Source organism: Salmo salar, unplaced genomic scaffold (genome assembly GCF_965601325.2).
Source record: "Salmo salar unplaced genomic scaffold, fSalSal1 ptg000117l, whole genome shotgun sequence".
Classification (NCBI taxonomy): domain Eukaryota; kingdom Metazoa; phylum Chordata; class Actinopteri; order Salmoniformes; family Salmonidae; genus Salmo; species Salmo salar.
In genome coordinates, this window is record NW_027675317.1 from 642,104 (window position 1) to 666,173 (window position 24,070).

A 24,070-nucleotide genomic window follows, 5' to 3' on the forward strand; every position below is an offset into this window, starting at 1 on the left:
AGGGAGACAGTGAGACCATAAGTCAGTACCTAGAGAGGCTGAAATATGTTTTCAATGCCAACAGTGGGTTAATAGAGCCACCAGTAGCCCAGGGGAACGATACAGCATATCACCAACAACTGAAAATAGCTTCCCTCAGTGGAATGCGCCCAGAGATAAGTCGTACCATAAAAAAGACTCTAGTAGGGTAGGGAACAGCAACTCTGGCAGAGGTAAAGAGATATGCCGTTCACTATGAGCAGGATGGGAAAAACGACAGAATGAAAAAAGAACAGAAAAGAGCAGAGTACCTGGTAGCAACCCTAGGGGAACTAGCGGGGAGGAGCAGAGACTCTGTAGACAGGAGGGGAAAAACAGGGAAACACGATGACAGAGACGGAGAGAAGCGGTGTTTTAATTGTGATAAAACAGGACATTTCACCAGGGACTGTAAAACACCCTGCAAATACTGTAACCAAGTAGGACACAATCACCGTATCTGCAGACATAAGGGGAAAGGCAGGCGTGACAATCGGGGTGGGAAGGGAGAGAAGAACAATAGGCGCCCACAGCCCGATTCAGGGAAGGAGGAAAAAGAGGATGAGGCATGACTAGATTCAGAGGAGGGGGAAGATCTGAGTGAACTAGACGAGGGGGTAACAGAACCAAATTGTGAAGTGTTTGAATTGGCAACCATTGATTTGGCATTACAACAGGAACAGAAACCACAGTTGATATTGACGGTAATGGGAAAGAAAATACAATTTCTTTGTGACAGAGGAGCATGCCGTACAGCGATCTGTGCTGCTGATAAACCTGAGGGAGTAAGAATATATGGGGAAAAGATTATAGTTCGCTCAGCTTCATGGACATCAATTCATGGAAAGGTTGTCCTCACCAATCAATTTAAAACATGAGCAGTCTGGAGGGGAGGCAACCGTCCCTGTCTTGATATCCAAACTGTGAACCTGCTGGGACGTGATGTAATGACCAAATTAAATGTAGCTGTCACTCCCATTGAATGGGGAATGATGGCACACATTGTTCAAGACAACATGGTAGTTTGCAGGGAACCGTGCTATTGGTAGAGTCAAGATCTGTTAAGGGGGGGAGTAACGGATAATCCTAAAACCTTGATGGAACTTGCGGATGATGCAGTACCAGGCCTCACTAAGATGCCCCCCGATGACTTACACTGCCCTCTCTGGTATAATAGACACCCAGGCCCCAATCCAGTCTATGAGGAGGCATTACTTAAAACCACAGAGAGAATTATAGGGCTAAAGTGGTTCCACTATGACAGTACACATGCAGCAGGGGAAGTAGAGCCACAGCATCAGACACAAAGACTGTTCAGGGAAAGGTGTGGCCCCCATGTCTCTCTTGCGAAAGAACCTTCAGAAGGGTGGGAGGACATGTCAGTGGATATTTAAGGGAAAGAGAATCACAGACTGGGCAGACATGATGAGTGGAGATCAGCATAGTCCATCAACCGATAGATATCGTAGGAAGCTATATTGGAGAGCTAATAGTGTTCCTGTGGTACATTTGAGTGAATGTGGGAGGTACTGAGGAGAGGCATGAAAATAAGGGAGAGCCGCACACCCTAGGAGCTCAGATGCAACGTTTCGACAGCCAAGCTGTCTTCATCAGGGTATAATCCGAGGAGGGTATAACTGAGGAGAGGCATACCTGTTAACAGAAGTTACCTGTTAACAGAAGAACAGGAATTAGAATTACAAATAGTCCCTGAGCACTTATGGTCACAAGGTCCAGCAGATGTAGGATTAATTAAAGGGGTAATTCCAATACAGGTATTGCCGAAATCTAATCATAGACCATACCAGAAGTAAAATTTAATGAAGCCCGAGGTAATAAAAGGGATTACTCCCATATTTGAGGAATGGGTAGAAGGGGGAGTAATCAGAGAAGGAGATGAAGCATAGTGCAATTCTCCAATGTTTTTGGTAAAGAAAGCAGCGCCGAGTAATGACTGGAGGATGTTATATCTACTCGGCTACTATAAGAGGTGATTTAGAGTGTAATACCTGGATCTTTATGTGTACCAGATTTTGGTTAACCTCTATGGGCTAGGTGGGACGCTAGCGTGCCACCCGTGGTGCACTCCATCAACAGCAGGTGCATTTCAAGAGCGGCAAATTTGAATCCAAATAAATGTCAAAATTCAAATTTTTCAAAAATACAACTATTTTACACCATTTGAAAGATAAACATCTCCTTAATCTAACCACGTTTTACGATTTCAAAAAGGTTTTACGGCGAAAGCATAAATTTAGAGTATGTTAGGACAGTACATTTACAAGAGTTGTGTGTAATGTTTTGTCAAGTCAAAGACAGGGTCACCAAAACCATAAAACCAGCTAAAATGATGCACTAACCTTTTACAATCTCCATCAGATGACACTCCTAGGACATTATGTTAGACAATGCATGCATTTTTAGTTCTATCAAGTTCATATTTATATCCAAAAACAGCGTTTTACTATGGCATTGATGTTGAGGAAATCGTTTCCCTCCAATAACCGGCAGTCAAGTCAGCGTCACAAATTAAATAATTAAAATTAGAAAACATTGGTAAAATATTATATTGTCATTTAAAGAATTATAGATTTACATCTCTTGAACGCAATCAACTTGCCAGATTTAAAAATAACCTTACTGGGAAATCACACTTTGCAATAATCTGAGCACTGCGCCCAGAAAAATACGCGTTGCGATACAGACTAGACGTCATGTTGGGGAGATCTAAAATCGAAAATACTATGTAAATAATCCATTACCTTTGATTCTCTTCATCAGATGTCACTTCCAGGTATCACAGGTCCATAACGAATGTAGTTTTGTTCAAAAAAGCTCATCATTTATGTCCAAAAATCTCCGTCTTGTTAGCACATGATCTAAGCCAGCCGGACTTCTCGTCATGAACGAGGGGAAAAAATATATTTCCGTTCGTTCAAACATGTCAAACGTTGTATAGCATAAATCATTAGGGCCTTTTTTAACCAGAACATGAATAATATTCAAGGTGGACGAATGCATACTCTTTTATAACGTATTGGAACGAGGGTACCCAACATGAACTCGCGCGCCAGGTGTCTAATGGGACATCATCGTTCCATGGCTCTTGTTCGGTCAGATCTCCCTCCAGAAGACTCAAAACACTTTGTAAAGGCTGGTGACATCTAGTGGAAGCAATAGGAAGTGCCAAAATATTCCTCAGCCCCTGTGTTTTTCAATGGGATAGGTTTAAAGTCAATACAACACATCAGGTATCCACTTCCTGTCAGAAAATGTCTCAGGGTTTTGCCTGCCAAATGAGTTCTGTTATACTCACAGACACCATTCAAACAGTTTTAGAAACTTTAGAGTTTTCTATCCATATATAATAAGTATATGCATATTCTAGTTACTGGGTAGGATTAGTAACCAGATTAAATCGGGTACATTTTTTTATGCAGACGTGCAAATGCTGCCCCCTAGCCCTAACAGGTTAATGTATTTTTATTTTAGTATAAGTAGTATATCCTGATAGCCAAGGTTGGTTTGGCTTTACCTTTTAAGGGAGGGAATGGATATATAAAAGGGTATTATATGATTTTTTAAAAAGTAATTAGGAGTAATTTAGGAAGATTTGACCCTCCAGAGGAGAGCCACATTTGAATATATGAAGATGACATATTGGTGGCGAATCCCTCCCAGGGGGGCTGTAAAGCGAACACTCTAGCTCTGTTAGTGTTCTTAGCAGAACAAGGTCATAAAGTTAATAAGAGGAAGTTACAGCTCTGGCAGGAACAGGTCATTTATTTGGGACACACAATAAGACAGGAAGGGAGAACACTTAATTCCACCAGAAAGACAGCCATTCTAGAAGCACCTAAACCACTCAATAAGAAACAGATGAGTTTTCTTGGAATGATTAACTATTGTCGTGCGTAGATACCCCACTTTGCATTACATACAGGGAAGCTTAGTGAGTTGATATATGGTAAAGCTATGGCAGCAAAAGATAAGATCAAGTGGACAGATGAGGTTGAGAACCAGTTTGTAACGATAAAGAAGTTATTGACAACTAGCTCTGTCCTAGCGTTTCCCAGATATGATTGTCCTTTTACACAGACAGTAGACTGTAGGGAAGGATTCATGACGTCAGTACTAACCCAGAGACACGGGGGGGGGGGGAGAGAAATAGGCCTAATGCTTATTATTCCTCCCGATTAGATGAAGTAGCCCAAGCCATGCCACTATGTTTGCAGTCTGTGGTGGCAGCAGCTCAGGCAGTTGAGGACTCGGCATCTGTTGTGCTCTATCATGATTTGACTTTAAAAGTTCCTCATGCCGTATCCATACTGTTGTTAGAACATAAGATGGCTTACAGGTCACCAGCTAGACATTTGTCTTGTATGATAATTCTTTTGAACATGCCTAATTTGACAATAGGATATTGCAACAGATGGCAGCCCACATGATTGTGTAACAGAAACTGAGAAAGTTGTCGTACCAAGACCCGATTTGACTTATCTAGCTTTACCTGATGGGGAACTGACTATGTTTGTAGATCGATCATCAAGAAAAAACCATGATGGCACTAATGCGACAGGATATGCTATAGTTACAGACACAGAGGTCTTGGAAGCAGAGCCGTTACCGAGAAACTATTCAGCACAATAAGCAGAAATAGTAGCACTTACCCGTGCGTGTCAGTTAGGGACAGGAAAACGTATTACTATTTACAAAGACAGTGCCTATGCATTTAACACAGTACACATATTTGCAGCCCAATGGAGAAGCAGGGGAATGGTAACCACTCCTGGGAAACCTATTACACACGCTCAGTTGATTTTGAATCTATTAGATGCTGTACTTTTGCCAGAAAAGTTAGCTATTTGTAAATGTGAGGCCCACATTAGAGGGACAGATAGTGTCAGTAACAACAACAGAAAAGCAGATGCGGAAACGAAAAAGGCAGGTCTTAAACCGCAGCCGTCGACACAGCAGTTCTTAAAAGAGGAAGTAAAAATAGACAAAGCTATATTAAAATTGTCAGTCTAGAGCACCAGTGAAAGGGATTTCGAAATGGGAGAAGTTAGGAGCAATTTATATAAGGACGGTATTTGGTATCATGATAAGTTACCAATACTACTTAAGTCATTGTTTAGAGATGCGGCAAGATTGACACATGGGCAGAGCCATGTGTCAACAGGGGGGATAGTAGAGCAGGTTCGGAAACACTTTGTGGCCTATTGGAAAACGAACTACTTAAAAAAATTTTTTATAATAGATAAGTATATTAAATGGGAAGAAGTGGTCCCAACTTACTGGGTGGACACGATTAGGGTAGTTGGTTTACTAGGATCTATCTCTTTAAATAATAGATTACATTTTAGCTGATCAGGTAAACCATATAGAATGCCAGAGTTAAATGTATCTCCATACTCTTCATGATCACCACAGATGTCATATATCCCTGTCCTGTTGGCTTAGAATATATCCTATATACTTAACCTCTTGATGTTACCCTAGGATAGGGGGCGCCACAGCGCATTTTGGAAAAAATTCGTGCCCATTTTCAACGGCCTACTAATCAGACTCAGAAGCTAGGATATGCATATAATTAATACATGTGGATAGAAAACACCCTAAAGTTTCTAAAACTGTTTGAATGGTGTCTGTGAGTATAACAGAACTCATATGGCAGTCAAAACCCCGAGACCGATTGAAACATGAAGTGGCATTCTGAATTGTGGACTCAACTTCACGTCGTCGCCTATTATTCACACCGTGCGATATCGTTTATTGAGCACTTCCTATTGCTTCCACAAGATGTCGCCAGTCTTTACAAAGTGTTTTGAGCCTTCTACTGTCGAAACTCAGTGAATGAGACGCGTTGGAAATTGGTCACAGGGGGAGGGCCATCACCATTATGACGCCGGCGGCCCTGTCTACCCCCACCTTTGGAAACGTTTTGAAACACGATGAAATCATCCCCCTCGAATCTTATTGGCTCTCTTGTTGAAACAGGCCCTGAAGATTTATGTTATACAACGTTTGACATGTTTGAACGAACCTAAATGTGAAAAAAAAGGAATATTTCGAAACTGCTGTGGCGCTAAGTGTGATTACCCAGTAAAGTTATTTTTAAATCTGGTACGACAGGTGCTTTCAAGAGATATTCATCTATAAATCTTAGAATGACAATATTACATTTTAACCTCTCTGGGCTAGGCGGGACGAATTCGTCCCACCTACGTAACAGCCACTTGAAGCCTGTGGCGCGATTTTCAAAACCTTAAAAATCCTATTACTTCAATTTCTCAAACATATGACTATTTTACAGCTATTTAAAGACAAGACTCTCGTTAATCTAACCACACTGTCTGATTTCAAAAAGGCTTTACAACGAAAGCAAAACATTAGATTATGTAAGCAGAGTACCAAGCCAGAAATAATCAGACACCCATTTTTCAAGCTAGCATATAATGTCACAAAAACCCAGAAGACAGCTAAATGCAGCACCAACCTTTGATGATCTTCATCAGATGACAACCCTAGGACATTATGTTATACAATACATGAATGTTTTGTTCAATCAAGTTCATATTTATATCAAAAACCAGCTTTTTACATTAGCATGTGACGTTCAGAACTAGCATACCCCCTGCAAACTTCCGGTAAATTCGCTAACATTTTACTAAATTACTCACGATAAACGTTCACAAAAAGCATAACAATTATTTTAAGAATTATAGATACAGACCTCCTCTATGCACTCGATATGTCCGATTTTATTAAAATAGCTTTTTGGTGAAAGCACATTTTGCAATATTCTAAGTACATAGCCCAGGCATCACGGGCTAGCTATTTAGACACCCGGCAAGTTTATCACTCACCATAATCATATTTACTATTATAAAAGTTTGATTACCTTTTGTTGTCTTCGTCAGAATGCACTCCCAGGACTGCTACTTCAATAACAAATGTTGGTTTGGTCCAAAATAATCCATCGTTATATCCGAATAGCGGCGTTTTGTTAGTGCGTCCCAGACACTATCTGAAATGGTAAATCAGGGTTGTGCGCATGGCGCAATTCGTGACAAAAAAAATCTAAATATTCCATTACCGTACTTCGAAGCATGTCAACCGCTGTTTAAAATCCATTTTTATGCCATTTTTCTCGTAAAAAAGCGATAATATTCCGACCGGGAATGTCCATTTAGCTAAACAGAGGAATGAAAACAAACCTTTCGGTCATGCGGGCACGAGCCTGAGTCTCACAGTACTGTAACCAGCCACTACCCAAACGCGCTACTTTTTTTCAGCCAGAGCCTGCAAAGCCACGATTCTGCGTTTTGCCGCCTTCTGAGAGCCTATGGCAGCCGTAGGAAGTGTCACGGGACAGCTAAGATCCTCACTCTTCAATAAACAGAGACAAGAAGAACGATACCTTGTCAGACAGGCCACTTCATGCATGAAACCGTCTCAGATTTTTGCCTGCCAAATGAGTTCTGTTATACTCACAGACACCATTCAAACAGTTTTAGAAACTTTAGGGTATTTTCTATCCATATGTAATAAGTATATGCATATTCTAGTTACTGGGCAGGAGTAATAATCAGATTAACTCGGGTACGCTGTTTAAAATCAATTTTTATGCAATTTATCTCGTAAAAAAGCGATAATATTCCGACCGGGAATCTGCGTTTCGGTAAATAGAGGAAAAAAAAGAAAGACGGGGGCGACCAGTGCACGCGCCTAAGCCCACTGTCCCTTGATCGGCCACTTGACAAAGGCGATAATGTGTTTCAGCCTGGGGCTGGAATGACGACATTCAGCTTTTTCCCGGGCTCTGAGAGCCTATTGGAGCCGTGGGAAGTGTCACGTTACCGCAGAGATCCTTTGTTTTGGAAAGAGATGTCAAAGAGAGCCAATAAATGGTCAGACAGGCCACTTCCTGTAAAGGAATCTCTCAGGTTTTTGCCTGCCATATGAGTTCTGTTATACTCACAGACACCATTCAAACAGTTTTAGAAACTTTAGGGTGTTTTCTATCCATATCTAATAAGTATATGCATATTCTAGTTACTGGGTAGGAGTAGTAACCAGATTAAATCGAGTACGTTTTTTATCCGGCGGTGTAAATACTGCCCCCTAGCCCTAAGAGGTTAAACATTCATGAAATTACAAGTGTCATACATCATTTAAAAGCTTAGAATCTTGGCAATCGAACTGCGTTGTCAGATTTCAAAAAGGCTTTACGGTGAAAGCATAGCATTCGATTATCTGAGGACAGCACCCCACAACAACATATTTTCCAAACAAGCAGAGGAGTCACAGAATCCCAAATAGCGATAAAATAAATCCCTTACCTTTGAAGATCTTCCTCTGTTTGCAATCCCAAGCGTCCCAGCTACACAATGAATGGTCGTTTTGTTCGATAAAGTCCTTCTTTATATCCCAAAATAGTCTGTTTAGCAGGCGCCATGACTTCAGAAATCCACTCCTTCAACATGCAGACAAAGAAGTTCTAAAAGCTACCAGTAAATTTAGTCCAAACAAGTCAAATAATGGGTCTATATCATCCTCAGGTTGTCTAAAATGTAAATAAACTATAATATTTCATACGGAAAGTACTGTGTTCAATAGGAATGCCAAATTCGCAAGTGCGCACCCTCTCCATTGCGCGCAAAAACACTGATGTGACCCAAGCAGTCAGCTCACTGAAAGTGTAAATATTTATTTATTTTTCAAAATTGAAGCCTCAAAACCTTGAATAAATACTGTTGACATCTAGTGGAAGCTATTATGAATTGCAATCTGGGTGACGGACATAGGAGTTTTCAATAGCTTTACAAAATATGAGCCTGTGATTTTATTTATTTATTTTTTGGTCGGATATTCTTCGGGTTTTCGCCTGCCATATCTGTTCTGTTATACTCACAGACATTATTTTAATAATTTTGGAAACGTCAGAGTGTTTTCTTTCCAAATCTACCAATTCTATGCATAGCTTCTGGGCCTGAGTAACAGGCATTTTACTTTGGGCTCGCCAGACTCTCCGAACTTCCGAAAACTGCCCTCTAGCCCTAAGACGTTTTAACGGTCCTCACACTGTTCATGCTCTCATTTCATAGACGCGTACTGCTCACCTGTTCATCTTGTAATGAATAATGTGGAAATTGAGCAAGTTGAGGAGACTAAACTGCTTGGAGTAACCCTGGATTGTAAACTGCCATGGTCAAAACATATTGATACGACAGTAGCTAAGATGGGGAGAAGTCTGTCCATAATAAAGCCCTGCTCTACCTTCTTAACAACACTATCAACAAGGCAGGTCCTACAGGCCCTAGTTTCTACCTTCTGTCATGGGAATTCTGTTCCCAGTGTTCATAAACTGAACTTCAATTAAACTACTCAGTCTGCCATCCCAGAGGGTGTAAGATTCTGGTTGAATGAAGCAGACGGAGAGCCAGCCTACAATTGGTCAGAATGTTTATTTACGAGAGCTCTGAATATCATACAATGTACACAGCATTTTATACCTGACATTTGGTCATACCATATGTCATACCCCTTACAAATGCCCCTCCTCTTCTTTAACCTTTTATGGATAGGGGGCAGTATTGACACGGCTGGATAAAAAACGTACCCGATTTAATCTGGTTACTACTCCTGCCCAGTAACTAGAATATGCATATAATTATTGGCTTTGGATAGAAAACACCCTAAAGCTTCTAAAACTGTTTGAATGGTGTCTTTGAGTATAACAGAACTCATATGGCAGGCAAAAACCTGAGAAGATTTCATGCAGGAAGTGGCCTGTCTGACAAGGTGTCGTTCTTCTTGTCTCTGTTTATTGAAGAGTGAGGATCTTAGCTGTCCCGTGACACTTCCTACGGCTGCCATAGGCTCTCAGAAGGCGGCAAAACGCTGAATCGTGGCTTTGCAGGCTCTGGCTGAAACAAAGTAGCGCGTTTGGGTAGTGGCTGGTTACAGTACTGTGAGACTCAGGCTCGTGCCCGCGTCGACCGAAAGCCTTGTTTTCTTTCCTCTGTTTAGCTAAATGGACATTCCCGGTCGGAATATTATCGCTTTTTTACGAGAAAAATGGCATAAAAATGGATTTTAAACAGAGGTTGACATGCTTCGAAGTACGGTAATGGAATATTTAGATTTTTTTTGTCACGAATTGCGCCATGCGCGCGACCCTGATTTACCATTTCGGACAGCTTCTGGAACGCACGAACAAAACGCCGCTATTCGGATATAACGATGGATTATTTTGGACCAAACCAACATTTGTTATTGAAGTAGCAGTCCTGGGAGTGCATTCTGATGAAGACAACAAAAGGTAATCAAACTTTTGTAATATTAAATCTGATATTGGTGAGTGCTAAACTTGCCGGGTGTCTAAATAGCTAGCCCGTGATGGCTGGGCTATGTACTTAGAATATTGCAAAATGTGCTTTCACCAAAAAGCTATTTTAAAATCGGACATATCGAGTGCATAGAGGAGTTCTGTATCTATAATTCTTAAAATAATTGTTATGCTTTTTGTGAACGTTTATCGTGAGTAATTTAGTAAATTGTTAGTGATTCGCCGGAAGTTTGCGGGGGTTATGCTAGTTCTGAACGTCACATGCTAATGTAAAAAGCTGGTTTTTGATATAAATATGAACTTGATTGAACAAAACATGCATGTATTGTATAACATAATGTCCTAGAGTTGTCATCTGATGAAGATCCTCAAAGGTTAGTGCTGCATTTAGCTGTCTTCTGGGTTTTTGTGACATTATATGCTAGCTTGAAAAATGGGTGTCTGATTATTTCTGGCTTGGTACTCTGCTGACATAATCTAATGTTTTGTTTTCGTTGTAAAGCCTTTTTGAAATCAGACAGTGTGGTTAGATTAACGAGAGTCTTGTCTTTAAATAGCTGTAAAATAGTCATATGTTTGAGAAATTGAAGTAATAGGATTTTTAAGGTATTTGAAAATTGCGCTACTGGATTAGACTGGCTGTTGCGTAGGTGGGACGCATTCGTCCCCCCTAGCCCAGAGAGCTTAATGGCACCTGTTTGAACTTGTTATCAGTATAAAAGACACCTGTCCACAACCTCAAACAGTCACACTCCAAACTCCACTATGGCCAAGACCAAAGAGCTGTCAAAGGACACCAGAAACCAAATTGTAGACCTGCACCAGGCTGGGAAGACTGAATCTGCAATAGGTAAGCAGCTTGGTTTGAAGAAATCAACTGTGGGAGCAATTATTAGGAAATGGAAGACATACAAGACCACTGATAATCTCCCTCGATCTGGGGCTCCACGCAAGATCTCACTCCGTGGGGTCAAAATGATCACAAGAACGGTGAGCAAAAATCCCAGAACCACACGGGGGGACCTATTGAATGACCTGCAGAGAGCTGGGACCAAAGTAACAAAGCCTACCATCAGTAACACACTACGTCGCCAGGGACTCAAATCCTGCAGTGCCGGACGTGTCCCCCTGCTTAAGCCAGTACATGTCCAGGCCCGTCTGAAGTTTGCTAGAGAGCATTTGGATGATCCAGAAGATGATTGGGAGAATGTCATATGGTCAGATGAAAACAAAATATAACTTTTTGGTAAAAACTCAACTCGTTGTGTTTGGAGGACAAAGAATGCTGAGTTGCATCCAAAGAACACCATACCTACTGTGAAGCATGGGGGTGGAAACATCATGCTTTGGGGCTGTTTTTCTGCAAAGGGACCAGGACGACTGATCCGTGTAAAGGAAAGAATGAATGTATCGTGAGATTTTGAGTGAAAACCTCCTTCCATCAGCAAGGGCATTGAAGATGAAACGTGGCTGGGTCTTTCAGCATGACAATGATCCCAAACACACCGCCCGGGCAATGAAGGAGTGGCTTCGTAAGAAGCATTTCAAGGTCCTGGAGTGGCCTAGCCAGTCTCCAGATCTCATTTACATTTACATTTAAGTCATTTAGCAGACCCTCTTATCCAGAGCGACTTACAAATTGGTGCATTCACCTTATGATATCCAGTGGAACAACCACTTTACAATAGTGCATCTAAATCTTTTAAGGGGGGGGGGGGGGGGTTAGAAGGATTACTTTATCCTATCCCAGGTATTCCTTAAAGAGGTGGGTTTTCAGGTGTCTCCGGAAGGTGGTGATTGACTCCGCTGTCCTGGCGTCGTGAGGGAGCTTGTTCCACCATTGGGGTGCCAGAGCAGCGAACAGTTTTGACTGGGCTGAGCGGGAACTGTGCTTCCTCAGAGGTAGGGGGGCCAGCAGGCCAGAGGTGGATGAACGCAGTGCCCTTGTTTGGGTGTAGGGCCTGATCAGAGCCTGAAGGTATGGAGGTGCCGTTCCCCTCACAGCTCCGTAGGCAAGCACCATGGTCTTGTAATGATCTCAACCCCATAGAACATCTTTGGAGGGAGTTGAAAGTCCGTGTTGCCCAGCGACAGCCCCAAAACATCACTGCTCTAGAGGAGATCTGCATGGAGGAATGGGCCAAAATACCAGCAACAGTGTGTGAAAACCTTGTGAAGACTTACAGAAAACGTTTGACCTGTGTCATTGCCAACAAAGGGTATATAACAAAGTATTGAGATACATTTTTGTTATTGACCAAATACTTATTTTCCACCATAATTTCCAAATAAATTCATAAAAAATCCTACAATGTGATTTTCTGGATTTTTTTTCTCATTTTGTCTGTCATAGTTGACGTGTACCTATGATGAAAATTACAGGCCTCTCTCATCTTTTTAAGTGGGAGAACTTGCACAATTGGTGGCTGACTAAATACTTTTCCCCCCCACTGTATATATATATATATATATATATATATATATATATATATATATATATATATATATATATATATATATATATATATATATATATATATATACATTTGCAGTCAATATTAATGTAAAAAAAGAGGGAACACTTTATGCCTTTCTTACTTTTATTGAGTGCCAGTGAAAATATGCAAATTAACAAATCAATTGAATACCCAGAATAGACCACCTACACTTTGCCTCCTTCCCTGCTATGCACAAGGCAGTAGAAATGGCATGTTTAAAATGAATGAGAAACTCTCTATTAAAGCATCCAGCTTTTATGAAACATGACAGTGTACAGTATATTCAGCTAACTGTCTAAATAACGTAGGGATTTACATCATATTTACGTAGTGCAAGTTACTATACACAAGGCCTGTTACAAGCACCCATTGAAATGGTAATAGTTTAACAGTAATTGAAACACCTTGCCACATTCAACAACTTGTGGTTAAGAACAAAGTGCTGCTGAAAACTTGGGAACAATAACAATCCCTTTAAGGACTGTTTATCTCTTTTCCCTGTCAATGAGAGCAGAGTATTAACCTATATCATCAACTGTTATTCCAAAAACATGTGACCATAAGTGGCAAACATATGCTCATTAATAGCCCTCAATTATACATAAACAATACGAACATGTTGGATCTACAGTCGAGCCTATGTGGCATGTTTGTACAAGAACCAAAAATATAAATCATTTAAGGAAAATAATATGAAAATGAAACCCACAGATATTAACACTATCTGAGGAGAAGCTGATTGGAATTGGATGGTACCTGAGCTACAGTTGGCTCTAGTTCTATCTATTCATCTTCCTTTTTAATGCTACGTTTCTGTTGTGGATATTTGATAGCAAACCAGTCTCTGTCTTTCAGAGCTACTGGCTCTGCTTGTAGGCAGGAGTCACAGTCCTTTTTACCTGGTATTCTGCAACTTGTTATGAAATTAAGCAAATGCCGCTCAACAGCTTTCACTTCATCACCTGTCCACTTGCTTCTCACCTTCACAGCTTTCATAAATGCAAACAAAATACAGCTGATTAACAATGAGCTCTGTTAAAGTGACAAATGGAGGATATGATACAAAGGATTCTAGTTAGTAGTTATATGATGTTATCAATACATGTGAATACAAAATGCTTACTAACCTTGCTTTCCTTTGGAGCACTTTGAGGAAGCTTGGGATGTGACTATTTTACCATGTCTTGGTTGTGTGTTGCTCATGTTATCCAGGGTGGTTGGCTCAGGAGTGCCCTCCATGTTATCCAGGGTGGTTGACTCAGGAGTGCCCTCCATGTTATCCAGGGTGGTTGGCTCAGGAGTGCCCTCCATGTTATCCAGGGTGGTTGGCTAAGGAGTGCCCTCCATGTTATCCAGGGTGGTTGACTCAGGAGTGCCCTCCATGTTATCCAGGGTGGTTGGCTCAGGAGTGCCCTCCATGTTATCCAGGGTGGTTGACTCAGGAGTGCCCTCCATGTTATCCAGGGTGGTTGACTCTTGTGTTTGCCTCAGAAGTGTCTGGTCCCTAGAAGTTTCTGTTGTTGAGCCTTTGCAAAGTAATAATGAATGTGATTATTTTCTATGAGCTTTATGACAATACATTTGCTTGCTTGTATTATTCACTGTAAACAACCTCAATGTCAGGCAATACGCAATTCTACATTAGATATTAACTGATATTTCAGATATAAACATAAACTGATTGCAAATCCATAAATGTGGAATTACTTATCACCACCAATGTGATTGTTTAAAAACAGATAGAGGATCGTTTCGATAATCCCAACAGAAATGTGCATTTATGTGACATAACTTAAAGATATTACCACATATATACAAGTCAGGATACCTTTGCATTGATGTAGGTCAGCAATGGATTCTTCGCTGGAATCATCATCACTCATTTCTACTTCATCTGGTTGGGTAAAAAACATTTACGGCCAATTATTTAAATGAAGGACTAACAACACTTATAATAGTTATATTTGAAGTTGCTAAAAACTATATTTCAAACAAAGTTTTAACTTCAGGATTGACCTCAATGTCATCCAGCCCTTTCCCCTGCAGGTAAGGCAGTCTTCCTTTTTCGATTGCTATCAACAGTTTGCTGACTTTTGCGAGCTGCAGGGTACTCTCTGGAAGCCGATAGAATTCTCTATGGACATGGATGTCATGTCCTAGAAAGGTGCCTCTGGGTTCTTTGCGCCGCATTGATTTGCATACTTGCGAAAGCAGTCGGAGCCTCTGTAATGGGAAAGGATACCTGGCCGTGCAAACATGTACACATTTTCTTTGTGGATTTGACACTCTTTCCTGCTTATCATGAGGAGGTCCATAGCAGCAATCATGTCAGGGGTTAGAAGCACTGGAACCTTTCTTGACCTTTTACCTCGAATCTCAACTCTCTCAAAGTGCTCTGCAAGCTTCCTCTCAAAGTCAGTAAGGCCACTCACAATGTCTGGATTCAGCTCCGTAAGATCCCTGGATGTGAAAGACTGAAGCTCCATTTTTGAAACTTCCCCTTCCCTCCTTCTGTTAAATAGTACTACCTGCGTCAAAGTCACTTTAGCAAGATTTCCAAAGCTTTTGCTGTTGGGTTCTTCCTCAAGGTCCTTCATACACTTAGCACGCTCAGTAGCAAGAAACTTGTGCAGCGCCGACACATCCTCTGTAAAGGGTCAAACCTGTGGTTTATTCCATTTGGCTTGTTGAAGTGTACCCAACGCGGCAGCTGAAATGGACTCTGTCCACTTTTTCTGATGTAAAGTGGCAAATTGCTTTGCAGACTCTGCAACAGCAGGGCGATTTGCAATGATGGCATTGCATTGCACAATGCCTGCAACTTTGGCTAAACTGTGTCCCAATTTCAAAGCCAATGATGGGATTTTATACGAGTTGCTTTCAACATCATAACCAGCAACAGATCTTACTGCCTGTATCACATGGGGAAAGTTACAGGGCATAACAAGGTCTTCGGTGCTCTTCAATGGTGTTATAGCCCTTGCCGTTATCAATAGTCTTGCCATCTCTCTCATTTTTTGGCGTGCGTAGTCATTCCTTTTCTCATATGGTTTCCTGGAATTTAACACTGACTCGCCGATACAAAGGATTTCAGTTTCACTCCTTACAACCGAGGAAACGTCATCCTGGTTCATTTCACAAACAATCTTCCAAACAGCTTCCTTAACTGAGTCAGGTCTTGGTATGTGCAATTGAATCCATTTCCGCCCAACTTGAGGCTCTCCCTCAACAGATTTCTTCGGGCAGTTTCTCACGTCTCCATAGGGAATTTCTTGCATACAGTCCTTCGCAAAATTTGCAGTGACGGTAGTAATCAGATGGTTTTGCAGTACTAGGTCTTCTACAGGCAACCATCTCTCCAGTGCCACAGCTTGCCACTTCAGCATTATGGTCAAAGTTTCCTCTCTTCTTAAGAGAGCGTAACAACTCTCTTCTTTTGCGGGATCCTTTATTAAAACTGAAAGCCATTGCAACATCAGGCTTTTCACTGTGGATGGATTCGAGGTGTCTTGCCAATTTAGAAATGGCCTTTTTACAATAAAGACAAAATTGCTTCTTGTTGTACTTGCTTCCTTTTGCTGTTATTGACAAAGGTGTGACATTTATGGAGCTTTTCTGGTGTGATGTGTTCTCTGATGAATTCACACTGCAGCTTATTACTGAAGTACAAGGATTGCTGCGCATCTTTGAATAACTTAATGTTCTTGGCTTCTCTGAACTGGTGGTACTATCCCCACTGTGTGCTGTAACGTTCCCTAATGGTGTGTTCTCTGACAGTTTGTGGTGGAGATTATTTTCTGTGGTTTTATATTCCTTACTACAAGAACTTATAGTACTTATAATAGAAGCATCCAAGAAACTGCCACATGTGTCTGGAACATAGTCTGCATCGTCATAGTCCGTAGCATCCGAAGATTCATCAAGTAGGTCAGTAGAGGTCTGAAGAAAAATGGAGAAAAAAAGCATCTAATTCTGTCAATAACTTATACATGTATTAATACCTGGGGTATCATACTCCCTACAGTACCATCACATTGTGCATAACACCTACATACTCACAGATAAATTAATTATGGTGAACTGATTGAAAGACCTCTGTCTCTCAGCTATCTCTTTTTTAGCCTTCTCATAACGATCATGATGGCGCTTCAGATTTTGCAGATAGCGTCTTTTTCTAAAATTAATTTGTATAAGTCTTACTGGAAATTACTACAATGTTTCCTCACATCAAAAATACCACAATGTGTTTACAAAGAACATTAACTATTTTATCTAATAACAAGAATGCAGCTTTCTTACCTGCTTTGCTGTAGGACACTGGAAGGGTATAATTCCACTGGACTTGCTTGCCTTGAATGAAATGATGAAGAATAAATATTTGTTTGTAATAACACAGCACCATAACAGTAAATTAGGATATTATACATTATACTGTATGTGAAAATAATTTGTGATAAGAAATGGATAATACTGTTTTATAGATGACCTATAGATGAAAATATTAATATGTGGATCTGGGGTTTTTAAGCAAGACTCTATAGAAATGGTTAAAACTGTACAATATCTGCTAGCCAACAATATGAGGACCGTGTAACACACACACTCTGCTCTGGTTGGGTCATACCATATCGAGACGTCATCTGAAACACATTTACGTCTTGAACAGACTAAATACAAAATGAGGACATGACGACTGATCACATCTAGAGTCAAGGTTAATGACTTTGAGTTATCCTTTTGTTGTCAAAGAAAGCTCACAACCTTAAAATTAATGTAAATGGATCTACTGCCATATCAATTAATTCACGCAAATTGATAAGAAGTATGTTAAATGGGCAAAAACATTGCCCAAAAAATACAAAAACATAGGCATTAGAGAGAATAAAGATTAATTGTATGTTTTGAGGAGCGGTTAGTTCTGTCAAATGGTCGGGCTAATTTTGTTTACGCTATGATATCGAAACAAGTTACGGGAATGTTGATATTGTGAACATTTTACATAAAAGGTTGGTTGTAATACAGTAAAAAGCCATTTAATTTATATATTGGAATGAACTGAGACAACAATTTAATTTAAATAGAAAAGATCTACAGTACATCTATACATCTACAACCGCATTACTACTGTAACTACAGTACATCTATACATCTACAACCGCATTACTACATTAGTACAGTAACTACAGTACATCTATACATCTACAACCGCATTACTACAGTAACTACAGTACATCTATACATCTACAACCACATTACTACAGTAACTACAGTACATCTATACATCTACAACCGCATTACTACAGTAACTACAGTACATCTATACATCTACAACCGCATTACTACAGTAACTACAGTACATCTATACATCTACAACCGCATTACTACAGTAACTACAGTACATCTATACATCTACAACCGCATTACTACAGTAACTACAGTACATCTATACATCTACAACCGCATTACTACAGTAACTACAGTACATCTATACATCTACCACCACATTACTACAGTAACTACAGTACATCTATACATCTACAACCGCATTACTACAGTAACTACAGTACATCTATACATCTACAACCGCATTACTACAGTAACTACAGTACATCTATACATCTACAACCACATTACTACAGTAACTACAGTATCTATATCCAGAATTCCACTAGTTGTACAGCTGTGGACAGAAGAAATCTGTCTTCTAAATGCAGCTGCCTTAAAAAGAACATAAAATGTTTCCAGTTATCTGTTGTAATGTCATACAGACGTATATCTCTCTAAAATGTGATAGGACTGGTAAAAGCTAACTGGTCTAAATGACAATGGCAGTCTCCATTCTAGATAGTACATATATTCCAAAGAGGCAAGCTGTGACACACTATCTCTCTACAATCTCCTCCTTATTCCTCTGACACTGGCAGGAATGAAGACCAGAAGAGAGAAAGAAAGAGATAATGGAAGAGAAGCCAGAAGAAGAGTGTGACATTACCTCCTGGGGTGGTTGTCCCAGCATGTGGTGGCCATAATTCAAACTAAAGGTCTGTCTAAGACTAGAGGAACAGAGCCAACAGACTCCCAGTTTGCGTCCCAAGTGGCACCCTATTCACTATATAGTGCACTACTTTTGACCAGAGCCTAATGGCCAGAGCACTACGTTTGACCAGAACTCTGATCTAAAGTAGGGCACTATATAGGGAACAGGGTGCCATTTGGGATGCCGGCTCTGACTCTCTGATAGGCCAATACCTCTAAACGTTCCTGAATCTCCAATGTGCAGTGTAGCATAGTACCAGATACTCACAGCATGAGGCGAGGTTGGAGAAGCTACTGTAGGAAAGTCTTTAAACTAACTAGAAAACAGGCATGGAGCCCTGAGCTGGTTATATAAGGATGTTAAAATGTAAACATCTAGAGGATGGAGATAAAGGTGTGTTTAATCCATACTTTCTATAAGCTTCTATACAGAACCTCTACAGATATCAGCCATTTCCATTGAGGATTTTCCCCAGAGTGGCCACAGACTTTGTTTCCAACTCCACAGCCTGGATCCAGTGTCCCGCTGAGCTATGGCCTCAGTGGTCCTGCTCTGACTTGGGGCCAAGACGAGACCACTTGGACCTTCCGAGCGGCATTTTACATAACAATTGGCTAACTGTGTACATGGGTTAACGCCTTCCACAGTTAACACTTTCTCACAAAGCAACTGTCCTGATGATGCAGAGAGAGGTTGTTGAGTCTGCTCTTCACAAGTCTCTAGTGTCACCCTAAGGAGTCTGCTCTTCACAAGTCTCTAGTGTCACCCTAAGGAGTCTGCACTTCACAAGTCTCTAGTGTCACCCTAAGGAGTCTGCTCTTCACAAGTCTCTAGTGTCACCCTAAGGAGTCTGCTCTTCACAAGTCTCTAGTGTCACCCTAAGGAGTCTGCACTTCACAAGTCTCTAGTGTCACCCTAAGGAGTCTGCTCTTCACAAGTCTCTAGTGTCACCCTAAGGAGTCTGCTCTTCACAAGTCTCTAGTGTCACCCTAAGGAGTCTGCTCTTCACAAGTCTCTAGTGTCACCCTAAGGAGTCTGCTCTTCACAAGTCTCTAGTGTCACCCTAAGGTGATGAAAACACACTTCCCAAAACATAACACTAGAGCTTAACCTGTTAGGGCTAGGGGGCAGTATTGACACGGCTGGATAAAAAACATACCCGATTTAATCTGGTTACCACTCCTACCCAGTAACTAGAATATGCATATACTTATTACATATGGATAGAAAACACCCTAAATTTTCTAAAACTGTTTGAATGGTGTCTGTGAGTATAACAGAACTCAAATGGCAGGTCAAAACCTGAGAGATTCCTTTACAGGAAGTGTCCTGTCTGACCATTTCTTGAACTTCTTTTCCATCTCTATCATTTACTAAGGATCTCTGCTCTAACGTGACACTTCCCACGTCGTCCATAGGCGCTCAGAGCCCGGGAAAAAACAGAATGTCGTCATTCCAGCCCCAGGCTGAAACACATTATCGCCTTTCTCAAGTGGCCGATCAAGGGACACTGGCCTTATGAGCGTGACCCCGACCGCCCCCGCCTTTGGGATTTTTTCCTCTGTTTGCCGAAAAGGAGATTCCCTGTCGGAATATTATCGCTTTTCTACGAGAAAAGTGTCGTAAAAATTGATTTTAAACAGCGGTTGACATGCTTCGAAGTACGGTAATGGAATATTTAGAATTTTATTGTCACGAATTGCGCCATGCGCGCGACACTTCTTTACTATTTCAGGTTGTGTCTGGAACGCACGAACAAAACGCCGCTATTCGGATATAACGATGGATTATTTTGGACCAAACCAACATTTGTTATTGAAGTAGCAGTCCTGGGTGTGTATTCTGAAGAAGACAACAAAAGGTAATCAAACTTTTATAATAGTAAATATGATTATGGTGAGTGCTAAACTTGCCGGGTGTCTAAATAGCGAGCCCGTGATGCCTGGGCTATGTACTTAGAATATTGCAAAATGTGCTTTCACCAAAAAGCTATTTTAAAATCGGACATATCGAGTGCATAGAGGAGGTCTGTATCTATAATTCTTAAAATAATTGTTATGCTTTTTGTGAACGTTTATCGTGAGTAATTTAGTAAAATGTTAGCGAATTCCCCGGAAGTTTGCGGGGGGTATGCTAGTTCTGAACGTCACATGCTAATGTAAAAGCTGGTTTTTGATATAAATATGAACTTGATTGAACAAAACATGCATGTATTGTATAACATAATGTCCTAGGGTTGTCATCTGATGAAGATCATCAAAGGTGAGTGCTGCATTTAGCTGTCTTCTGGGTTTTGGTGACATTATATGCTGGCTTGAAAAATGGGTGTCTGATTATTTCTGGCTTGGTACTCTGCTGACATAATCTAATGTTTTGCTTTCGTTGTAAAGCCTTTTTGAAATCGGACAGTGTGGTTAGATTAACGAGAGTCTTGTCTTTAAATGGCTGTAAAATAGTCATATGTTTGAGAAATTGAAGTAATAGGATTTTTAAGGTTTTGAAAATCGCGCCACAGGATAGTAGTGGCTGTTACGTAGGTGGGACGAATTCGTCCCGCCTAGCCTAGAGAGGTTTTAAAACCCACTACCCCCATTCCACTACTTTGACCCTATCTGCTCCTGCACCAGGCCAACTAACCCTACACTCATTAAAACCCACTACCCCATTCCACTACTTTGACCCTATCTGCTCCTGCACCAGGCCAACTAACCCTACACTCATTAAAACCCACTACCCCATTCCACTACTTTGACCCTATCTGCTCCTGCACCAGGCCAACTAACCCTACACTCATTAAAACCCACTACCCACATTCCACTACTTTGACCCTATCTGCTCCTGCACCAGGCCAACTAACCCTACACTCATTAAAACCCACTACCCCATTCCACTACTTTGACCCTATCTGCTCCTGCACCAGGCCAACTAACCCTACACTCATTAAAACCCACTACCCCATTCCACTACTTTGACCCTATCTGCTCCTGCACCAGGCCAACTAACCCTACACTCATTAAAACCCACTACCCCATTCCACTACTTTGACCCTATCTGCTCCTGCACCAGGCCAACTAACCCTACACTCATTAAAACCCACTACCCCATTCCACTACTTTGACCCTATCTGCTCCTGCACCAGGCCAACTAACCCTACACTCATTAAAACCCACTACCCCCATTCCACTACTTTGACCCTATCTGCTCCTGCACCAGGCCAACTAACCCTACACTCATTAAAACCCACTACCCCCATTCCACTACTTTGACCCTATCTGCTCCTGCACCAGGCCAACTAACCCTACACTCATTAAAACCCACTACCCCATTCCACTACTTTGACCCTATCTGCTCCTGCACCAGGCCAACTAACCCTACACTCATTAAAACCCACTACCCCATTCCACTACTTTGACCCTATCTGCTCCTGCACCAGGCCAACTAACCCTACACTCATTAAAACCCACTACCCCATTCCACTACTTTGACCCTATCTGCTCCTGCACCAGGCCAACGACCTGGGAGGACAGGACACCACCACTCAACACACCCTGGAACTCTTCTGAAGTCAAATCTAGTATGACCAAATACTTCTCTGCAGCTGCCACCAAAACATTTTTTTTCTTCTGTGATTTACATTCCATTTCTGCGGTACAGTTGATAACCATTTGCTATGAACACTAAGAAGCCAACCTTACTGAAGCATATATCAATGGTTGGCCCATCCCTCTGTGCTGTCACAGATCTACTACTCACAGGGATCCTCTCAGGATCCCTCAGCCTTGACCCATCCTCCTCTACTTTCTTCACTGCCTCAGCAGTGACAACCTGTTCCCAACAGTGGGGTCAGTGGGATTGGATAGGGGCCCCTCTTCCTCTCTCTCTCTCTCTGACTGGAGGAGACAGGTGAAATGGTGTGTCTCCTCTGGTCAACAATACTCACCTTGAGAGACTCCACAGCCTGTTGGAGCTCCTTCAGCTCCTTCTCTCTCTCCTGGAATCTCTGCTGGACCTTCTGCTGACTCATCCCCAGCTGCCTCTGTGGAGAATCACTCTTCAATGAGCTATCAAGCTTTATTAGTCCAGTAGATCAATAGTATAGTAATGTGACATAGGGCCCATAGAGAGGAAGATCTAAAAAAATGGATGGTCCATTTACTAAATGATATTTATTTGTTGCTATGTGAATGATTATAGTTTTTATGGTAGGACTACATGTATCAACAGGTTGAGACTGAACTTTGGACTCATAAAAGGGCATTCAGAATGATAATAGTCTTTGACATTATAAAATGGTGATACATTTAGAGAATCTGGGTTGACATATCAATATACTCAAGGTTTGTGTTCATATTTGTTCTGCTGAGGATTCATTTCATTTCAATGATCTCATATTCAAACAGCCTTAGTTCCTACTGTATCTTTAATTCTTTGTTTATCAGACAGTCACCAATAAGTTGTTCTGGTCTTACCTGTTTCTCAGTCATCTCTGCTGCAGCTGACACTGTATCATGGCCTTTATGTTCGTCCATTGTACACTGATAACAGATACACTGCTGATCGGTACGACAGTAAACCTCCAGCAGTTTGTCATGATGAGAGCAGATCTTCTCCTGTAGTTGTGCGGTGGCTTTGACCATCTTGTGCTTCTTCAAAGCAGGAGATTCGTAGTGAGATTGGAGGTGAGTCTCACAGTAAGAGGCCAGACACACCAGACAGGACATGAGGGCTTTCTGCTTTCTGGTCCCAGTGCAGACATCACACACCACATCTCTAGGTCCAGCATAGCACAGAGCAGGAGGGGGAGCAGCCTGGAGTCCTGTCTTCTTCAGTTTCTCCACCACCTCAGCCAACATGTTATTTTTACTCAGCGTCGGCCTCGGACTGAAGGTCTGTCTGCACTGAGGACAGCTATAGACCCCTTTCAGAACATCCTGATCCCAGCAGCCCTCAATACAGCTCCTACAGTAACTGTGTCCACAGGGGATGGCGACTGGTTCCTTCAGTAGATCCAGACAGACAGAACAACAGAACTGGTCCTGGTCCAGCAGAACTCCCTGTTGAGCCATTTGGACGGTTGTTCACTCTCACACAGACAGACGACACAGAGACTCAGATCAGTTTCGTTTCCTCAGAAGAGAGTTTGTGAAGGGGGATGGACTTCCT

The 24,070-nt window shown here is 41.4% G+C and overlaps 1 protein-coding gene across 2 annotated transcripts; it reads right to left on the reverse strand.

The window, feature by feature from the left end:
• Window positions 1–12,964: 12,964 nt before the first annotated feature.
• Window positions 12,965–24,070, reverse strand: LOC145866026 (E3 ubiquitin-protein ligase TRIM8-like). Of its 2 annotated transcripts, XM_082970910.1 has the most exons (7): window positions 23,377–24,070; window positions 22,848–22,943; window positions 17,170–17,220; window positions 16,707–16,809; window positions 14,699–14,764; window positions 13,998–14,396; window positions 12,965–13,859 (listed from the first exon to the last, which is right to left on the reverse strand). In XM_082970910.1, the coding sequence occupies exons 1-6, from the start codon at window positions 23,971–23,973 to the stop codon at window positions 14,200–14,202; spliced, it is 1,110 nt and encodes a 369-aa protein (XP_082827036.1). In that variant the 5' UTR covers window positions 23,974–24,070; the 3' UTR covers window positions 12,965–13,859; window positions 13,998–14,199. The 2 variants fall into 2 exon arrangements, with proteins under 2 accessions (XP_082827036.1, XP_082827035.1); XM_082970909.1 differs by lacking the exon at window positions 12,965–13,859 and having other exon boundaries at window positions 13,999–14,396; window positions 14,699–16,809.

What these genes read in the sequence shown, in the direction of transcription:
- LOC145866026 (XM_082970909.1), bottom strand. Translation starts at nt 23,973, where the DNA reads ATGGCTCAACAGGGAGTTCTGCTGGACCAGGACCAGTTCTGTTGTTCT. An exon ending in CAGAGATGACTGAGAAACAG is followed by an intron (nt 22,944 to 23,376) that starts GTAAGACCAGAA and finishes GATTCTCCACAG; the next exon opens with AGGCAGCTGGGGATGAGTCA. An exon ending in AGGCTGTGGAGTCTCTCAAG is followed by an intron (nt 17,221 to 22,847) that starts GTGAGTATTGTT and finishes ATTTCATTCAAG; the next exon opens with GCAAGCAAGTCCAGTGGAAT.